Source organism: Phocoena phocoena, chromosome 2 (assembly GCF_963924675.1).
Source record: "Phocoena phocoena chromosome 2, mPhoPho1.1, whole genome shotgun sequence".
Lineage (NCBI taxonomy): Eukaryota > Metazoa > Chordata > Mammalia > Artiodactyla > Phocoenidae > Phocoena > Phocoena phocoena.
In genome coordinates, this window is record NC_089220.1 from 133407067 (window position 1) to 133427418 (window position 20352).

At 49.9% G+C, this 20352-nt stretch overlaps 1 protein-coding gene across 2 annotated transcripts in view; it reads right to left on the minus strand.

Moving 5' to 3' along the window:
* Nucleotides 1-16342, minus strand: part of ST8SIA2 (ST8 alpha-N-acetyl-neuraminide alpha-2,8-sialyltransferase 2) — a 57021-nt gene extending 40679 nt beyond the window's left edge. For both annotated transcript variants that reach the window (XM_065871838.1, XM_065871837.1), the window contains exon 1: nt 16245-16342. In XM_065871838.1, the coding sequence (XP_065727910.1) occupies nt 16245-16342 (98 nt within the window). The remainder of the gene's footprint in view (nt 1-16244) is intronic.
* Between the last annotated feature and the right edge of the window lie 4010 nt (nt 16343-20352).

The window sequence follows — 20352 nt, forward strand, 5'->3', positions numbered from 1 at the left end:
TCCCTTGGTTCCTCCTTCCAACTCTCTAAACGAGGGCAAAGACCGAAGCTTAATCCTGGGGTCTCTGCTACGTTAAAGATGGCTACACTCATGGCTTCAACCGTCTCCCTCCAAATGGCTTCTGATCTCCATCTCAGCTCTGACCTCTCTCCTAAATATTATTCGCTTACGTATTGGTTACAGTTGCCCACCATCCAGGTGACCATGGACAAGTCCCTTCCCAGCTTGGGGTGTCATCGCTGTACCTGGAAAATACAGGGGAATGGGCTGGCTGGCCTCTTTTGTACCTACACTCCAATAATTGGTGATTCAATGATTTTTAAATGTCTTCATTCCTACATAGATGAACTCTATCCTCTTAAAATCATCATGTTGAAAGTCAAACTCATCATTGGACCTTAAGGCACAGATTTCCCTCTGGATTCTGATACCCACAGTGGGCTCAGCCATCACTGACCATCCCAGAGTATTGTCATTTCTCCTCTGTAACCAAGACTCCCTAGCTCTCTCTTCCTTTCCGTTTATAGCCCCTGCCCCCCAGCCCAGACCCTCCATGCTGCTCCTATAGATGACCTGGGTGGTCTCCCTAGCTTCTGCCCCTTCCAGCAACATACAGTCTACACATTCCTGTTCAAAACATTTCAAGGGTCTCAATTGTTCATGGCAGCTCCTCTTCAGCTTTGTGGAATCCTTTGAGAGTCCTCTAAAATGTATGGATCCTCTGCTCAGAGAAATGCCTAAGATTTCAAGAGGTTCATGGATCTCCTAAAACCCATCACAGACTCTTTAGAGGTCTTTGGACCCCAGATTAGACCAAAGCAACCCCCCAAAGAATCAAGTGTGAGTTCCTCAGATCCTGACAGCCTGGCTCTGCACCCCCTGTCCTATCGTATTTTCCTCCACCCTCAGGTCGTCCCGAAGCCCCCCACTCCAGCCAAGTCCCAAAGGTAGGAACAGCTCTTTGATGTGCACTTGAACCTTCTTTGTCTCAGGCCATTCTCCCCATCTGGATCATCCATTTCATTCTTCTTCCAGCTAAGTCTTGGACCATTCCTTCAAGTTCCCACCCTGATCCCACCTCGTCTAGAAAATGTTTCTCTTGCCACCGCCCTTTGTGGGGACTCCCTCTTTGGAGCTCCTACAGATCTGAAGCATCATCACTAGGACCGCAATATTGTCAATTTTTGTTTCTGTGACATGGCAGGGCTCACCACTGAGGACAGGGATGCTTACTAGGTTGAGATGCTTGCTGGTGATAATGAATCTTCCTGATAACTGAAGGAAGAAGGCTTCCGAAATCCTCCAATTGAGCTATGACTGATGCCAGCTTTTCTATATTTTATTACATACACTCACATGCTTTTCTAAAATGTGGTACATTGAGCATAACTGATCAGGAACACCCATCCTGCTGTAATAGAATGATTCTCCAAGTGGTACTGAGAGGCGGGGAATAAAGATGCTGCTGGGCCTGTCTTGCCAGTTCCTCAAGAGGCTTCGTTGAGATGTGAAAGCATCCACTGTGATGCCTGGCATGTGGCAGACCCTCAGTGTGTAAGTTTGCCTTCCACCTCCCTTAGAGTGGCTTTTTCCCCTTTTAAATGTAGAGCAGGTGGTAGGTGAAAATAGCTCAGCACCTATTTATTGCCCTACTCTAAGATTTCAGGGCAAGGAATTTAGAGGCGTAGAAAAAGGATTAGCTATTTCCATTGAGTCTGGACTCACTCAACAGGGAAGGTATCCAGTGGTGATGCTTTGCAGCTAGAGAAGACCTGTGGGGTTGTTGAACCTCATTTACAGATGGGGAAATTGAGGCCCTGAGAGCTTAGGGCCTGCCCTTGAGGTGGCAGATCTCCCAGCTCTCACTCACCCCAGACACGTTTCTCATCCTCACACAGGACGATGTGTGATGCACATTCCTGTTCACAACATTTCAAGGGTCTCAACTGTTCATAGCAGCTCCTCTTCAGCTTTGTGGTATCCTTTGAGAATCCTTTAAAATGTATGGGGTCCTTCCCTGGTGGCTCAGTGGTTGGGAGTCCGCCTGCCAATGCAGGGGACACGGGTTCGATCCCTGGTCTGGGAGGATCCCACATGCCGTGGAGTGGCTGGGCCCGTGCGCCATAACTGCTGAGCCTGCGCTCCAGAGCCCGCGAGCCACTACTGAAGCCCGTGCTGCCTAGAGCCTGTGCTCCGCAACGAGAAGCCACTGCAATGAGAAGCCCACTCACTGCAGCCAAGAGCAGCCCCCTCTCGCCACAGCTAGAGAAAGCCCACGTGCAGCAATGAAGACCCAACACAGCCAAAAATAAATCAATAAATATTTTAAAATGTATGGATCCTCTGGCCAGAGAAATGCCTAAACTTTCAAGAGTTTCTCCTCCATCAGACCACAAACTCCTCAAGCACTTTTTCTGTGCTGGGTTCATCTTTGCCTGTCACCAGCATCTCGCACAGGGCTTGTGAGCCCTTGTGTGTGACGAATCAGATGGATTTTACTCACACGGCTTTGTGATGACCACACAAGACTCGTGGTAACAGTCACGGGAACCAGGTACCAGGGAGCCTTCCTGCGGCTCTTCTCCAGGGGCACTGGGATGCCTCGTAAGGCGGCTGTTTCTGCACCTAATTGGAAACAGACTGACTTTTCCAGCAGACTTGGCCCCTGGCAGAGGGTGTGCTGGTTACCCTAAAGTGCTGTACTTGGGATATAGTCATTGAGCATTTACTGGGCGACTTGCCCTGCGTATATGGAGATGAACAGGATAGAAATGGATCTTTCCCTCATGGAGAGTCATCTTGTGGAAGATGAAAAAAAGAACAGAAGTAAATATACCATCACCTGGTCCAGGCAGAACAACCCTCTCCAGTGGCTAATCTCCACCTATTTCCAAGACAGAAAATAAAAACAACACTACACAATGGGAATCTGATGAAGACCCCAAACCCAAAAGTCAACACAGTTTGCTTTATTTTATCTCAATTGATCTCAACTCTCAAATATTCCAGCTTCAAAAGGTAAGATTAGGTACCATTAAGCCAGCCAGTCCGGCATTGATTAAAAAAACCCTCCTTGATACTACAGGATGGAGGAGGTTGCAGACCCTTATTAATCTCTTTGTTATCAGCATGATCTCAGCCTGCCAGGAGCCAGCATACCTGATTCCCAATTCTGGCCACATCCACATCCCTCCGGTCCTCTGGCTTCTGCGTACCAGGCCATGGAGCTTGTATATAGCACCATGAATTACCCTGTTAAGATACCTTTAACAGTGGGCTGGTCTTTTCTCCAAGGAATCAGGGAAAAGGAAAAGTGCATTTCATCTATAACCAAGACGGAACTCAATGGATTTCAAATCAGACAATCATGTGGGAGCTGATATAAACCATCATATTTTCTCTCCTTTGGCCATGGAAAGGAATATATAAATGATTGCAGAATGTAGGTGGCAGGAGCTGTTCTGAGCTTCTCTCTGGAACTAACTCCCTCCTTCCTGCCCTCCCTCCTTTCCTTCCTTTATTCTCCAAACCAGCACTTACCCTCTGCCAGGCCCTGTGCAAGGGGCTGAAAGTACAACGCAGCACAGATGTGAAATGGTCCTAGCCCTCCTAAAGCTACAATCTACCAGGCAGGAAAGGCACCATGCAAGAAGTATGAACCGTGAGGAGGAAAATATAGAGGGCGCCGGGAGACTCTAAGACGGGAGTCTCACCTAGTGGTGTTTCTGGGAGTTGGTGGCAGGGCTCAATCAGCCTTGCCTTTTGAGTCATCCACAAGGTTGTTTCATCGGAGAATTCTTTTTCTGAGCACTGGGCAACTTCCCAGATACAATGAGAAATCGTATCTGTAACTAGGTACTTTTTTGGAAGATTAACTCACTTACTCTCTGTAGAAGTTTTACAAGGACTTGTCGCGGCTTTGCTGCCAAGGGGGCAGATAATGGTCACAGAGAGAAGTAAGGCAACCACGACATCACAGCATCGACTTCAGTCATTTTGGAGGTTTACCTATACGTGTTTTGCTAATCCCACTTTATTGACTTAATAGTTTTCTTTAAATCGACTCATTTAAAAACTTAAATGAATTAATCATCAAAGGAACCTTTATATCACTACCATAAATAGAATACCAATATCCCTTGCCCTAAATAGAAAGTAATGGCAAAAATAAATACAATTAAAGTCTTGGTTTCCAGCCTGCCCAGAGGCTGTCTTTATCTGAAGTAGCAGATTGGTTTTTAAAGGCTCCCCTCTACTTGCCTTTGATAGCCCCTAGAGGCCTCCCCCATCAATTCCTCTGCTTTTTATAACTGAGAATGGAGTTTGGAATTAGATTGCCGGCTGGGCAGGCCACCAAAACCACTCAGGAACCCCAAGAAATCTAAGGAACTGTAACCACGTGTGCCGACTGTGAAGTGGGGCCAGGAACTGTGTGAATGATCACATCCAAGCCAAGCTCATGAGGGGACTTAATGACACAGTCAAGGAGTACTTGGCTGACCAGCTTCTCTGGAAATTTCGATCACATGCTCCAGCCCTGGGTCAAAGTTATTCTGGTACAGACATTGCGGCCTCCTTAAGCTTATTTAATAAATCAATTCAATCTTGGTTAAGATTTCTCCTTGCCTTAGGACTTCCCTGGTGGTCCAGTGGTTAAGACTCTGTGCTCCCAATGCAGGGGGCATGGGTTCGATCTCTGGTGGGAGAACTAATATCCCATATGCTGCACGGCATGGCTAAAATAAACCCAAAAAACAAGTTTTAAGAACTTCTTGGCCAAGAAAGTTGCAAAGAAAGGGTTAACTCTGAAATCTAGATTAAAAAAAAAAAAGCCTCACGGATGAGATGGAAAATAAACTGCATTAAAAAAAAAAAAAAAAGATTTCTCCTTGCCTTACTTCATGCCTCAGGCCTCATTTGTGGGAGGGTGAAAGGGAGAGAAGAAGGTTAATCCACAGGCCTAAACCCCGGCACCCTGGAAACGGCCAGGTAGACCTTCATAAAATTCAGTTCTTTTTTCTGTGTTTATCAAGCAGTTACTTTACCTGAGTCTCAGTTTACTCATCCATAAAATGGGTTTTCCCAGGGTTTTATAATGAAATAATGTATGAAAAACCCTGGTGTGCACACAGGCATCCAGCTGTAATAATAACCATTACTGATTTTTCTGACATCCTTTTGAGAGTCAAGGCCAACTCTGATGGGCAACAGGGATCCTCAGACAAGTTTCCCCTGGTTTGATGGGCCAAGGTCTTTGCCTTGGGCTGGGGCTCTGCAGAAGGTCAGGAAACCAATTATTCCCACCAGTGCAGGGAGTGTGTATGCACATTACCTGGGGTCTTGTTCTGATGCAGATTTCATCAGGTGTGGATCTGGGGTGAGGCCTGAGATTTTGCATTTCTACCAAAACTCCAGGTGAAGCCCATGTGGCTGGTCCAAGGACCGCACTTTGATTGACAAGGCCCAGTGGTTCTCCAAGTGTGGTCCTCGAAAGGGCCAGAGATATCAGCGTCACCCGGAACTTGTTAGTGATGCCAGTTTTCAGGCTCCGCCCCAGACCTGCTGAATCAGAAACTCTGGGGTGGGGCCGGCACTGTCTGTAACAGCCCCCAGTTTTGGGACTGCCTGACCCTGGAAACCAGGGCACTTGCTCACTCCAGTTGTCTTCTGGGAGTTGCCTGGCATGAGCCTAAATGGGGAGAGTCAGCTGTATCTCAGCAGATGGTAAGAAAAGCGCAGCTAGGAACCCAGATCTGGGAGAGAGGCGTGGTCTGGGCTATCTGCACCCTTGGCCTCTCACCTCTCTCCCCACTGCTTCCCTCCCCCACCACTCCCTGACTTCCATGCAGTTTAGACTTTGACAGGGACCTTATGGACCCCTCCACTGAAGTTAGACAGGAAGGCAGGCCAACGAGTAGTTACAGAGAGTCCATGAAAAGTGTATGTTTGCACTTTCCAAGGTCCTAAATCCCAGGTGTTGGGAATTTGGGCCCCCTCCAGCAAGTGTATCCAGATATGCTCACAACAAAGAAATGGTTTGTATATCTCTAATTCCAGTCTACGTCCCTTTCTCTTTTTCTCCCTCTACTGCCTCCCAACCATGATTTTTGTGCTATATCATTTTTTGAATTAAATAGTACTCACATTGATGTTGCTTTGTTAATACCACAACTATGCTCTTCAAATAAATCAATGTATCTTGAGCACCTGCCAGGCACTCTTCTGGCTGCTTTCATTTGTGTGTGTGTGTGCGTGTGTGTGTGTTTAGTTGTGGTAAAATACACCTAACGTAAAATTTACCATTTTCACCATTTCCAGCTGTACGGTTCAATAGTGTCAAGTACATTCACATTGCTGTGCAACCAATCTCCAGAGTTCTCATCCTGCAAACAACACTGAAGCTCTGTGTGCCAACTGAACAGCAACTCCCCTCCCGCAGCTCCTGGCAACTACCCCTCTACTTCCTGTCTCCATGAATTTGACTATTCTAGTCATATAAGTGGACTCATACAATATCCGTTCTCTGTGTCTGGTTTATTTCACTTAGTATAATGTCCTCAAGGCTCATCCATGTTGTAGCATGTGTCAGAATTTCTTTCCCTTTTAAGGCTAACATTCCATTGTATATACATACCACATTTTGCTTATCCATTCATCCGTTGATGGACATTTTTTGGCTATTGCAAATAATACTGCTATAAACACGGGTATAAAAATATCTGTTCAAATCCCTGCTTTTGATTCTTTGGGGTATATACCCAGAAGAGGAATTGCTGGGTCAGATGGTAATTCTATTCTTAATTTTTTGAGGAACCACCCTGCTGTTTTTCACAGCAGCTGCACCATTTTACATTCCCACGATTTATCATTTACTCCTCAGAACACTGTGAGTTGGATACTAGTAACTCCATTATATAGATTAGGAAACTGAGGCTCAGAGAGGTGAAGCCACCTGCCTGAGGTCACACAGGTAATAAGTGTTTCATCAGCGATTAGAGCCTCAGTCTTTCCATAGCAGCTCCCAGGGGCTCCAAAGGTGTGGCCTAGTGTCCAGAGGCAAGAGCAGTGAGTCTGGCTCACAGGGAAGACTTGACAGTCCTTACTGACCGGAGAAAAGGAAGGCCCCAGGCTGGCAGCTGGGAGAGATTTACAAAGAAGCCCTAAGGGAGTCATCCTAATGACGCTGGAGGGTAGAGCTTTGGCGGCAGTACCCTCTGGGGAAGGGGCTGCAGAGCCTTAGCTGGCTCCACCCCCAATGCTAGATGGTCCCCGTCTTCTGGAGCTATTTGTCGAGGAGCTGCTGCTCTCTCGTGCTGCATGCAGTCTAAGAGGCTCTCTGCCCGGGCCAGGACCTGTACACCACTGTGGGTTTCTCTCTTGCCCTTCTATTTGCCTCTCCTGGGAACTAAACCTATGGACTGGGGTATAGTTTGGACATCAGGCAGAGTCGGCTTAGAGCTAAATCCCAAACTTAGGAGCCTCAGAGGTGCAGCAGGAGGGGCTTTGCTGCTTGCAGGAGAAGAGCAAACGAAAGTCGCCTATCAATTTACCAGCTCATTTTCTCCGGGTATCTTAGCCTCCCCGCTGCATTATTTAATGGCATTTACTAAGCAAGAAGGTGTGAATTAATCCTGTGTAGCGCTCCTCCGAGCATGGCCAATATTCTTGTTCTTGAAATTGGAGATGGGAAACCTAACAGCAAGCGCCCACACCTCGCTGGACAGAGTTCAAGGGTGTGTGCCCCTCCTCAGCCTTGGCTGAAACGTTGCACCCAAGGGCGTGGTCGCCATAGTGCTTGGGAGGCTCACCTGACATGCCACGAGTCCTTTCTGAAGTCCTAATGTTTCCAGCTTCCCTTTGCAAACTGTCTTTGTGGTACAGAAAATGGCCCAAGGCAGGAGACGGGAGGCAGGGGGGACAGGGGCAGGCGGCCCAGTGATTCGGGGACACAGAGTCACTATGAACAGCGTGGGTGATGGAGTCGGGCAAACTTGGCTGGCACCTCATTTCCTTGTTACTGGCTGTGTGTCCTTAGCAAGTCTTGGCACCTCTTTGGGCCCCTACTTCCTCATCTGCTGATGAGCAAACGTGGCAGCTGTGAGGCTTAAGAGATTGCCCCGTACAGCTCTCGGCACAATGTCAGCTCCCAGGAAACGGGCTCCCTGGGCCTGTACAATCTCCCTGCAGAAGCCTGTCCCCTCCCAGCCTACTTTATTCCCTCCTTGCCAGGTTCCGGGAAGCGGACTGCACTAGCCCTTCTCTCTTTCCCCAGAAGAAAATTCCTCCAGGCCTTAATCGTCCGTGCTGTTTTTCTCTCCCATCAGTGTGTGCGTACGTGTGTGTGTCTACTCTAATGAGTTGGTCAAACAAATGTGCTCCAGAACCACTCTGATGAGACCTGGTGGGGACGAAGAGGGGGCTGGACGGGAGGGAAAGGGGGAAGGTGGAGTGGCGGGCACCATTCCAAAACAAGATGCTGTGGATCTGGCGACCCTAAATCTCGTTGATCTTCTGGGCTGCCATATTCCATTACGGCCTCACCTCTAGTTTCCTGTCTCCTGAGCTCTCTTCCAGCGTTGCTGCTTTCCGGGTTTCTCTCTCCCACAGACCTCTCTCTTTCCAAGCTTCACCCTTTGGAAGCTCGAGCACGCATATTTTCCCCACCGGGTGTCATTTCGTACGTCCGTTTGGGAGAGTTCTACTGATTCCCTGGAACCTGGGTTCCCATCCCAGCTCTGCAAGTGACTAGCTCTGTGACCTTGGCCAAGTTACTTAACTGTTCTGTGCCTCAGGTTCCTCATTATAAAATGGAGATAATAACAATATGGACCTCATAGGATTAGTTGGGGGGATTACAGGTGCGAACAGAGCTAAAGTGCTTAGGCTCTCATATGGCACACAGCAGACCCGCCCCAAAAAACATGACTGTTGTCATCGTCTGCTGGCGTCAGCCTCCACGGAGGAAAGATGTATGAGGAATGAGCCCCTGTTTCTAGAAGCGATGCCCTCTGTTTACTCTTCAAGGTAAACTGAGACCCCAGACTACAGATTTCAGTGATCGGTAACATTTCCAAAGAATTGGGGCAGTTTAGGAAAAAGATCACAACTACTCTCTACCATCACCCTCTTTCAGGAAAGAAAGGACATCAATACCCAAAAGAAAAAAAAAAAAGAACAGCATCTCAAAGGATAGTTCTTGGGAAATGACAGTTGGCATACTTGAAACTAACATAATTGTCATGGCTACATTGTGTTTTTTATTTTTTCTTTTCTTTTCTCCTTCTGGATCAGCACTGGGAAATGCTGACCTCAGGGTCATTTCAACCTCCAGCCATCAACTAAGAGAAGGAGGAGAAATTGTAGCCCGGAGCCTTAAAAGGGGACCAGGAAGCAGAGCTGAGCGTCTCCGTGTTTCTCCAACAATAAGAGCAAAGTGCTGAGGAAACTCTGTGACAGAGCCAGGAGCTTCCTTCTCACAGAGCAATTTCAGAACTCAAACACACACCCACACAGCAAGGCAGGACGCTGGGTTTCCAAGAGCAGCGAATCAGGATTCCAAGTGCTAGAAGTGTCCCTGCCGTGTGTAATACAGACACCCCTGGAGCAGTTCCCTTTGCCACTGCGAAGTCTGTGACAGCTGAAGCTAAGAAAATGCTGTGACAGACAGGTCCTGTCAGGACACTGGGTGGCTTCCTAGCCAAGTGACCAACTGCAGGAGACTGGGGAGAATTTAAATCCAGCCCAGCTGCCCCCCAGGAGAGTGACTAACCCCAACACTTAAGGACAAGCCCCAGACCAGCAGTCACTCATTCACAGGGGACGGTTTCCCTGCGCGCAGATGACACCCAAGCGTCTCACCTTGGGGCTTCTCCTGGAGAGGTGGACCTGTTCCTGTTCCCTGGCAGGAGGCGGCCACCTGACCACCCCGCTGGTGGCATTCATGTTCCTGCCCCTGCCTTACTCCTTTCACTGTATCTTTCCACCTGCCTCTTGAATTTGTTCTCGCTTGAGGCAGCTGAGAGGTGCGAGGCTCCTGAAACCCACTGAGGGTCCTCGCAGCTGCTATGAGTCTTGGCTAATCCATCACGATTCCCTGGTTTGACCAGTGTTTGAAAATCATAACACCACTTAAAAGTGCTTAATAGAGAAAATCTTTGAGATGACACACATCAACCTGACCTCTTCTTACTCCCTCAATGTTTCAAACACACAACACAGCCTTTCTGTTCAGCATCCTTTCTGGGGACCAGCCCTTGGAAGGAAACAGTGGGCCCCAACTTAAGTCTGCTCTTAACGCCAGTGTGGAAGCCGTTAAGGTGATAAAGATGGACAGAGCAGGCATTTCCTCTCCAGGCAGAAGGAGGATGGGGGAGGTGCTGGCACTGTCGGCAGTGGCAGGGCCAGAAAGGGCTCTCTGGAGAAAATGAGCTGGACAGAGGCTTGGAGGTGGGGCTCTATATCTTTGCTTTTTATCTGAACTGACAGTGGGAAACTTATCACTGGGTCCTCCTCTTTTACAAATTAGAAAGGTGCTTTCATTCCCATTGGCCTGTTCTACAACATTCTGAGACAATGAAAACTGTGCCCTTAACTGGGCTGTGGCCTCCATGTTGGATACACATGTTGGGAAAAGCAAGGGGCTTTCTGAGCAAGCGGAGGGTGTTTAATTGTTATTAGAATCGTGTAGACCTTTGGGGTCAGAAAGGCTGAATGCTTACTTCTGCCATGTGCTAGGCCCAAGTTTGTTCATCCTAAAAATACTTTATGGGCTCTATTTACTAAACCATATACTTGTCACCAGGGGCTGGGGATAAGGGAAAAAAATAAAACAAAATTGTTGAGTCCATCTCCATAGGATACTGTCACTATGGGATGCTAAGTGTACACACAGGAGAGGCAGCTACCCCAGACTGTCCAAGGAAGGTCTGGGGCCCTGGAATTCTTTGCAAAGGAGGTGATACTAGCTTTCGTCTTAAAGGAGGAGGGAGGGGAAGTAAGGATGGGTGGGGTGTGGGGTTAAGAATAGTGTGTGCAAGGAGGTTGTTCTAGAAAGCAGTAAGAACATGTGCAAAGGCACAGAGGCATGAAGTCATGGTACATTCCAGGGAACTGTGAGCAATACAGAATGTCTGGAGGCCAGGAAGGCTGAAGAGAGAGGCTGGGGCCAGATTAGGTATTACCTCGTACGCCATGCTAAAAGCAATGGGAGCCTTTATAGAATTCCGCTATCTCTGAGAAGTATTTATCATTTGCGATCTACAACATCCCCAATTTGTAAAACCTAAGCAATTTTAAAATCAAGCAACCCCGCTTTACAAGGGGAAAGAGGCCCTGAGTGGTGAATTGGTTTCTAAGATGGATATCTATTTGCAATTTAAATTTGATGCTAGGAACAGTTGGCAACAAGGGCTTGGAGCAAGTCAGTTAAACACCAGACTTTCTTTCTGTCCTATTTTATCCTCCAATCATGTTTATACTTGAGTGAAGTACATGAGGACTGGGGCGAAGAATGGGCTTTAAAAAAATGTTGCACGGTCTTGTGTGAATATGTGTGTTTCTTACAGAGTGCCTGGACTGCGAATGCCCAAGGTCATTTCCTTTCTCATCCACCTGGACTCATCCACTGAAAGGTACACCTCACCTCATTCTCAGCTGATGGCAGTAGTTGCCAGCCCACGGATCTGAGGGTCAGAGCTAGTCCTTCCTTGTCTATTACCTTCCCAGGCAGTGTCCGATGTTTGGGGGGCACCAGGACCCTGACCATGGTGTACTGGACGGCATCAGTTCTGACCGGTCAGATGTCCATTCTCGCAGGTCAGCGCCCGAGAGGGACCAGTTGTTAAGCATCTTTAACTATCACCTAGTCCAGGTTCCTGGATACCCAATCTTGTGGTGTGTAGAAGTGAGGAAGGCGTATTCAACTGACATCAGAATCAGGGCTGCAATGGAATGGGAGTTTTCTCTCCTTCAGAAGCTATATAGCCCAAGGCCCCACCTATAAGTCTGGGATGCTCAGGCCCATGGCCAGTGAGCTTGTCTGGCAAACCAGGGTATAGCATCACACTGAACTTTGACTGCACCAGAGGGGCACTTTGGGGAGACGAGCCCCGAGTCCTTCTCCAATCCTCATTACTCACCTTCCCTCCTTCTAAACCGCTGAGGGCAGGGGAGCAGGTAACTACTAAGTCAGACCAGGCTCTTAGGAAAACTGGGCCTTTGAAAGGATGCGGGGGGATGAGTTAGGAAGGCTAGTTCTGAGACCTATTATGTAATGTTACTGCAGGGGGCAAAGAATTCGAAGGACAGGGCAGTCTAGCACGGCAGTCAAGACAGGGGCTTTGGCTTCTCTTAGAATTAGGGTCATTTGCTTTATCACAAGCAAGTTATACAACCTCTCTGAGCCTCAGTTTCCTCACTGATGAGCTAAAGATAGCCACCCTACCTAGCTTCAAGAGGTTTGGTGAGGACTGAGTGAGCTAGTGCTTCAAAGCAGTAAGCACGGTGTCTGGCAGTATTTGTGCTCAGCAAATAGTAGCTTTTGGAGCCACTAGTAGGTGACCATTGGGTTGCCAGGAGGATGACATGTGTTAGCGTCTATAAAGCACTTGGAATAGCTCTTGGTTCATAGCAAGCACTCAATAAATAAATGAATGTTAATGACCGCCGTCATCTTCACCTTCACCATTGCCATGATTTCTGTTATTACTAGCTACATCCTCTTTAATAAGAGTTCTGTAACTATTTTACGATTAGAGACCTCATTCGGGGACTAGGGCATTGGGTTATAAGTGAGGAGACCTGTGCAGGCTTGCCCTGTCCCTAACCAGCCAGGGTGTGATCTTGGATAAGAGATGCTACTTCTCAGGGTCAAATTTATCCTAATTGTAAAAAGAGAGGAGGTTTTTTAGGGGGAGCCCTGCACTCCTTTCCCACCCTAAGGCTTTGTGAGTGTCAGCCTTCCCTAAGGATGCCGTGTATGCTCATCACTGGGCCAGACCCCAGAAAGATATTTATCCAGTAGATGTTTACTGAATGCCTTCTGTGTGTCAGGTTCTGAAGGCATCACGGTGGGCAAGACAGCCGTGCCCATAACTCTCTCTTGAAGGTTACACTCAAGACTAAAGCCCAGGGGATAATCAGAAAAAGAGTTTTAGCTTACGACTTGGTCCAACTGACTCTAAATTTGGGGTGCTGCGTGAGTTGATGGGGCTGTTTTACCAAAGCTCCACCCAATCTCTGATTTAGAATTTGAATTCACTCTTCGAATGCTTTGAAGAGCATTTTACATTTTTTTTTCTCATTCAGCCCTAGGGAGACATTTCCCCAAGCAAGCAATTTAGAAACAGAACTTTGAAAATCATCACTTAGGAAGAGACGTGTCTCTAGGGAAATAGCCCCTGGAAGAAAACCCCTGCCCTTCATAACCCGTTATATGATTCCTTGGGCAGGACAGAACTTCTGAGATCACCACAGCAAAAGCCTTATTTTATAATAAAAGGAATCAAGAGTTTAGCAAAAATATATCTCAGTTTTGTTCCTCTAGACGATACACATGAAATTGTCTTTCCTCTTTTACTTCTCATGTGTTAATCCTTGGAAAATTTACTTCAAGAAGAGATTTTTCCTTCTTTCCTTCCTTCCTTCCTAAAAGATCACAGGGTGCCACCATTGTCTTCCAGAAACAGCCATCCTTTCACAGAATTGTCTTCTCCCAGGGAGTGGTACTGGCACGTAATTTGTAATCTTCCCTAGCACAGGTCAATATCAAGTAGGGGAAGGGTGGGCAGGGCTGGTGCAATAGCACCGTGGTCTCGAGGATGATCCCAGGTCTCCCGGAAAGGCAAAGCATAGGGGGAGGAAGATGAGTCCTCCTCCTGGCGCCGCCTCACTGGCCACTGTGCTAGGGCACTGAGCCCCCGCTGGCTGCTCAAAGCTGGGGTGCTTCCAAGGATTAAATAAGAGACTGAGCTTGAAACTTGGCTTGAAAAACAGATATAGGGGGCTGCGGGGATTCCGGTCCTCAGTTTCATGTCCTTCCTCCCCCAGTTATGGCAAATCCCAGATGAGTTAACAGTGTGTGGGGAAGACTGGGGGTGGGGCTGGAGGAGGGGCTGCAGGAGAGGGGTCTCAGGCCTGGGTCAGGACTGGTCAAGTCAGGGGTCAGCCTGCGGACAGGGGCAACAGAAGGGGGGATAATGTCACACCAGATGACACAAAATTGTTAGACAGTTTTCCCCAGTGTGGGTCCAAGCAGGACCCCCCCACACACACACAATGAAACACATCCATAGCACAAGAGCCCTGGGATTTAAATATATATGTAAATGCCCTTCTTAGCTCAGGCCTTGCAGCTTATTTCTGGATACCGTTAGAACAACCTAACGTGGGGAGTAAGGGCTTTACAACACATTTGGCAGGGAAGTGTAGCATTATGTGCAAAGTGATTTGTTGATTGCATTTTAAAACTTAAAAGTCACTGGCCTATAGAAGAAATTCGGTAAAAGTTCAGTGAATGGATAAGCGAGGGATGCCTGAATGGGTGCAGCTCTTACGTTTTCATAGCAGAACAATGGGCAGCTGCTGGTCCTTCCCTCACACGTCAAGGTCAGCAAGTGGTCTGGGCCAGGCGGAGCCCACATCTGGGAGAAGAGTGTAGGAGCCGAGAGGAAGACCCTCCCCACCGCGTCCTCCATCACCTCAAGCCTTGCCTTGCCTGATTTCCTTTCCGATCCACGTTTTTGAGGCGAACAGCTACAGAACGTAGCGTTTCTCTATCTCCGCGTGGGAGCATGTCGTGTATTAACTGAACACTATTTGTGAAAGTTTTCTGAGTTCCTGGGGAAACCGAGAATGAGGAGGAGGGAGAGGCAGAGAAACGTTTGGTGCTTGAAGAGCACTGGAGTTCACAGAAGGAATTCTGCGGTGGCCAAGATGGGAAGGGGCAAGGAGAAAAGGAGAGAGCAGGTAGTGGCGCCTGCCCCAGGTTTGAGTCCTTAGGGCCTTGGCATCCTGGATCAGGACTGGCCTTTCCCTTCTGAGGGATCTGTCAGCTTAGCGAGCCCTCAACTAGCGCTGATAGTGAATGAAATAACAGATGGGACAAAGGAGGGGCGCACGCGGTGCGGGACTAGCCCCACGGAGGAAGGGACTTTCTGCCCACTCTGCGACCTCACTTTCTCTCTGCCCAGGGCCAGGAGGCTCTCCAAAGGGCCCCTCAGAACCCTGGCTGCACACTCCCCCCACCTGCCTACAGCGGGTTGGTGGCTCTTTGTAGCGCCGAAGCGGAGAGGGGCCGGCCCAGGGGCGGGGCGCGACTCTCAGCCTCCAGGACCCACAGCAGGTGCGTCCCGCGCCGCAAGCGCGCACTCTTGGAAGTCCGGCGGCAGGGCAGGGGCTCGCGGTTCCCCCGCTGCCCCCGGAGAGATCGGGAGAAAAGCGAGGGCTAGAACGCGTGCTAGGCACCCTCCTCCCCAGCCCCCGAAGACGAGAGGGCGGTGGTACAGACTTTCCCGAAAGGTCTCCATCGCGGCGCTGCGAGCGCACAGGAACCCGGGGGCGTAAGGGGAGCCGCGGGATTAGCTAAGCGCCCAAAGCCAGGTGAAGGTGGGGAAGGGATCTCAGCTAACCCCCGCGCGCTCCGCCTCTAGCGGTGTCAGCCCACACCCCTGTGCTGGGCTCCCGGGCCGGCGGGAGGCGCGTGTGCGTGTCTGTAGGTACTGGGGACACTCGCCTTCCCGGGAGCCCGTGAAGAGCCCCCGCCCTCCGCCCCGGCCCGGGGATCCCCTCCCCCAGCACAGAGATCCCCGCGCGCCCCCTGCCCACTTTGCTCAAGCGAGAAAGCGGCCGAGCAGGAGACAAAGAAACTCCTGCCTCCTCCACTCTCGGCCCCTCCGCCCGCCCCAGACACTCCCGGGCGCCCTCCCTCGACCCCGGAGACAACGCGCGCGGACATGCAGAGGAAAGGAGGCAGGGTGGGCGAGTCCGCTCCCCGACGCGGACCAGCTGGAGGCTGGCAGTGCTCCCTGCCCGGGGACTCCCAGTGGCAGCCGCGCCCCCACCCTCCGCTCCCCAAACAGTCCCGGGCTCCCTGCACAGCCACCCCCGGCCCAAATCGTCCCCCGGCTCTCCAGCGGAGCGACAGGGGGGCGCGGCGCACACAAAGCGGGCGTGAGGGAGGATGCGGAGTACCGGGGTGGTAAGAGATCCCGCCAGGGCTCGGCACGGGCCCAGGCGCAGCTATTTACCCGATTTCTTCTTCGATCTCCGAGATGTCTGCGAAGATGAGGAAGACCACGAGCAGCGTGAGCGCAGCCAGCATCCAGCTCCGGAACTGCAGCTGCATGGTGGGTTCGCGCCCACCGGGACCCGCGCGGGCCGGCGCAAGGAGCTGGGGCTGGAGGGCGCAGCGGCAGGCGCGGGAGCCTCCGCGCGCGGCGCCCAGCGGGGCAGACACCCTGCGCTCCGGGCGAGTCCGGGCCGGCGGCGGCGGCGACGACAGCGGCAGACAAGGGTTGCTCAGGCGCGGCGAGCCGGCTCGCTCCCTCTCAGCTCCCGTCCGCCCCTCCTCTCTACTCCCCTCCCCTCCCTTCCCCCGCCCCGCGCGGGGCTCCGCGCGCAGTTTGACAGCTTCGCTCAGCTCCTCTGCCCTCCTCCTCCCACCCCAGTCAACTCCAGTGTCCAGCCTCCCGCCTTTGCTTCTCCCGCCCGGCTTCTTTCAGCTCCCGAGGGCGCTGGGATGTGGCCGGAGCCTGCCACTCCCCGCTTAAGGAGGCTGGGCTCGGGGCACCGGGTGCGTCCGCGTACAGAGCTGAGCCCAGGGAAGAGCGCGCACCGCCCGGCGTACCCCGCCGGCTGGCAGACGCCCTCCCTCGCTCGCTCTTTGTCCAGAGCCCTCGGTTTCTCACAAAGTTTTCCCGACACAAAGACTAACACCTGGGGACAGCCCCCGCGCGCGACGAGGAGGCCGTTTCAGCCAGTCAGAGGTTTCAGCAGTTGACGAATTAGGAGGGGTGGTGGAGGAAGGGGAGGGGAGAAGAAATATCCAGGACAGGCCAACTTCGGCAGGGATGCAGATTGCAATTTGTGGGCGAGGTGCTCGACCGCCGAGAAACCACCGCCTTCAGGAGCTCATCTTGGTCTCCATTGATAGACCCAAGGAGACCGGGTCCAGAGAGTCCCCTGAGTTGACTGAGCTCTTGCAGCCTTGCCTAGAACCCTGGCTCCTGCTGGAGTGACTGCTCTACCCACAATGGCAGACTCAGTGCCCGCCCTGCCTGGGCCCTCGCGGTGCTAATTCGGAGCTGGGCTTCATCTTACCAGCTCTTGCCCTCTCCTGGCAAAATCAATAATCCCCGCCCCGGAGTCTTATCTTGATCTAAAGGTCTGCTAGAAAATATGGCTCCCACAAGGGGTAATGCCCCCTGTGCTGAATATTTTATGCTTCCCCAACCTTAGACAGCTTAACTTAAATTACATTTTGCACCAACCATTAGCCTGGGGTGGGAAGGGCCCCATTAAGTTTTACTGGAATTAGATAATTACCCAAATTTTCTTTTTCTTGCACTAATTGTAACAATCCTGAAATCGGAAACTTCCCAGAGATGACAAGCTGGTTATGAAAGTGAGAAGCTATATGGAATGTCCTCTCCGTAAAGCCCTGGTGAATGAGTGGGAGAGGCAGATTGGCTGTGCCCCCGGGGCCACCCATACAGAGCCAGGTCCCAGAGGGGCGTGGAGAGGAGCTGGCAGTGTCTAAGCCCCTTCGGAAGAACCCTGGGTTGGTAAGAGGGCCTTTTTGATTTCCCCTCCAAAGCACTGGCTGTGCTCTGCCTCTTTGCCTTCTTCTGCCTCTCTGTGTGTAGGAGTTGTATTTGTTATCATTTTGCCTTGTTTTTCCGAGATGAATGGTTGGGACTGTGGGACAGGGAGAGGACAGAACAGGATACAGCTGTCACGTTGCTTAACCTTTCAATCACTCATCCGTTCACTCTGTCACTTGGCAGTATTTATTGAGCACCTACTCTGTGCCAGGCTCTGTGCTAGGGGCTAGAGATAGCGTAAGAAGAGAGAGGCCATGTTTCCTGCCCTCTCGTGGTTCATGGTTCACGAGGAAGACAGACCTGGAAATCTGTAGTTGTGGTAGGGGGCTGTGAGCTACAATACAGCTGTGGCCTCTTGAATAGCTTATAATTGATTAATAAGATCACCCGCAAAAGCAAGAAGGAACTGGCTGGCCTCTCTCTCCCCAGCTCTCTGCTTCTCTACCAACTACACTCTTACTATGCGGAACATCGTGGAGAGATTGCCACGATCCTAAATTTATCCCAGGTCAGGTAAACGTCACTGCTATAAGCACTGCTACAATAGAGTCTATTTCCACTTCCTATTAGGTGACCCGTGTTATCATCCCAGCCTCAGAGGCTTCCTTCTTTGGACTCACTTGAGGAGTCATTATAAGTGGCCAGGAGGAGTAGAAACTTGGTGAATAGTTCCATCCCTTATAGAGAAATCCTTGTAACCAGACCCAACGAGCAACATCCCTCAAGTACATCTGCTGGGAAGTAGCACTAGCTTTATAACGTGGAGGCTGTCCTTGCACTGAGAGTCATTGAGATGGGATTTTACTCGGAGAATAATAGGGAGCCCTTGTGATAGTTGATTGTGGAATGCTGTCCCTAAACACTTGGGCTTGAGTCTGTGTGGGCCAGCTACTCTTACAGCGATCTGTGTACATTCACCGCCCCTTGCAGCTGTCTCCAAAAACTGAGTTTGTTCCTGGGATCTGGAAAGAGGAAGAGTGATTGGATCAAAGGTGTCACGTCGGCTGGGCTTGGCCATCCTGACCCCTCCTCTCCTTCTGACCCCTCTGTTTAAGCGTGACTTTTTCCTGCCTTGGTTTGTTCAGGAAACTGGAAGGTCCCACAGTAATCATTTCTTTAAGCTAAGTCATTGAATGTGTGGGTTGAAATATAGAAGTTTATGGGAGTGGCAGCAAATGAAAAGTCACTACTACCCATTAACATTTTAGCTCAAATTAATGGAGTCTATTAGCTATTCAGGCTCCTCCTCAGGCCCCGGGAAGTGCGTATTAATGAGGGAAAGAGGAACAGGAAGCTCTGCAGAGCCCTGAAGGGGCTCAGTCGAGTCACACCCAGTCATGGGGCGGTCCCTTCTCATCCCTGACACTGGCTAAGGGTGTGCTTCCCCTTCCAGGGTCCAACTTCAGGAATGGGGACCGCAACCCAGAGCTGAAACTCGGAGAAACTCAAGATTGCATGTACCATTTACACATCTAACTGAACTCCCTCCACCTCTCACCCCCAGATATATAGACTTTTCACCAGAACTACTTCTTAGGTGGTAGTGAAGAATCCTTTTGGCAATCCTTTCACATGTGTACCACCTTCTTCATTTTACACTGGAGGAAACGGAGGCTCAAAAGAGGCTAAATTGCCCAAGATGTTTCACCTGGCAGAGAGGAACTTTTAATTCAGTTAGGCCTCCCCTGGGCCTCAGCAACTTCTGGGATCAGATTGCCAAGGCCCCCTCCGGCACTCCAGGCAGCTCTAAATGGATTTGTAAGCTACCATTGCCTTTGATTCTTACTGTATCTTCTTAGTTCTGGGATGTCAGGATTCAAGGAACAAATTTATCTTCATTCCCTGAACACCCTTCATCATTGGAGAGACCATGATCATAAATCTCAATTCTTGTCTTTCCACATGAAAGAGCCTAGGCCTTTCAGTCCATCCAAACTTGATTTAAAAACTCAATAATAAGTAATAATTTTCTCATTCAGAACTCTTACCTGGTAACTATCACCCTTGACCTCTCTCCGAGAGAGAGAGAATTTTGACATTTTTAACATTTTACAACAACCTACAAAGTGGTAGTGACCTGACTTTTTCATCGTCTCTGAAGCAGAAGCTATGAACAGCTATCGGTGGGACGGGGTGGGTTGGGGGGTGTAAGGAAGTAGAATATCTTAATCGGAACAGACTAATAGGCTGTTGTGTTTCTGCACCTCCAATAGCTGAGAGAACCTGCCTTCCTTTCTGAAATTTACTCTAAATTTGAATGTTCTCAGAAATGCAACTTTTCACCCTTCAAAATCAGAATCGAGCCATAACAAGGAAAAGTAAACAGGCACATCTGCTTTCCATCTGTAGCTTTTGTAAGTGGTAAAACTGTATATTAGCCAAAGAAAGGAAGGAAATATATCCAGGCAATTGCTGTAAATGTTTCTGGGATTATCAGCAGGAGATCTTGGAAGGGACTTGGGAATGTGCTCCCCAGAGAATTGGAGGTGTTAGCAGAGAGTGGGGAAATGGTTCAGTTTTGCTGGGATTTTTC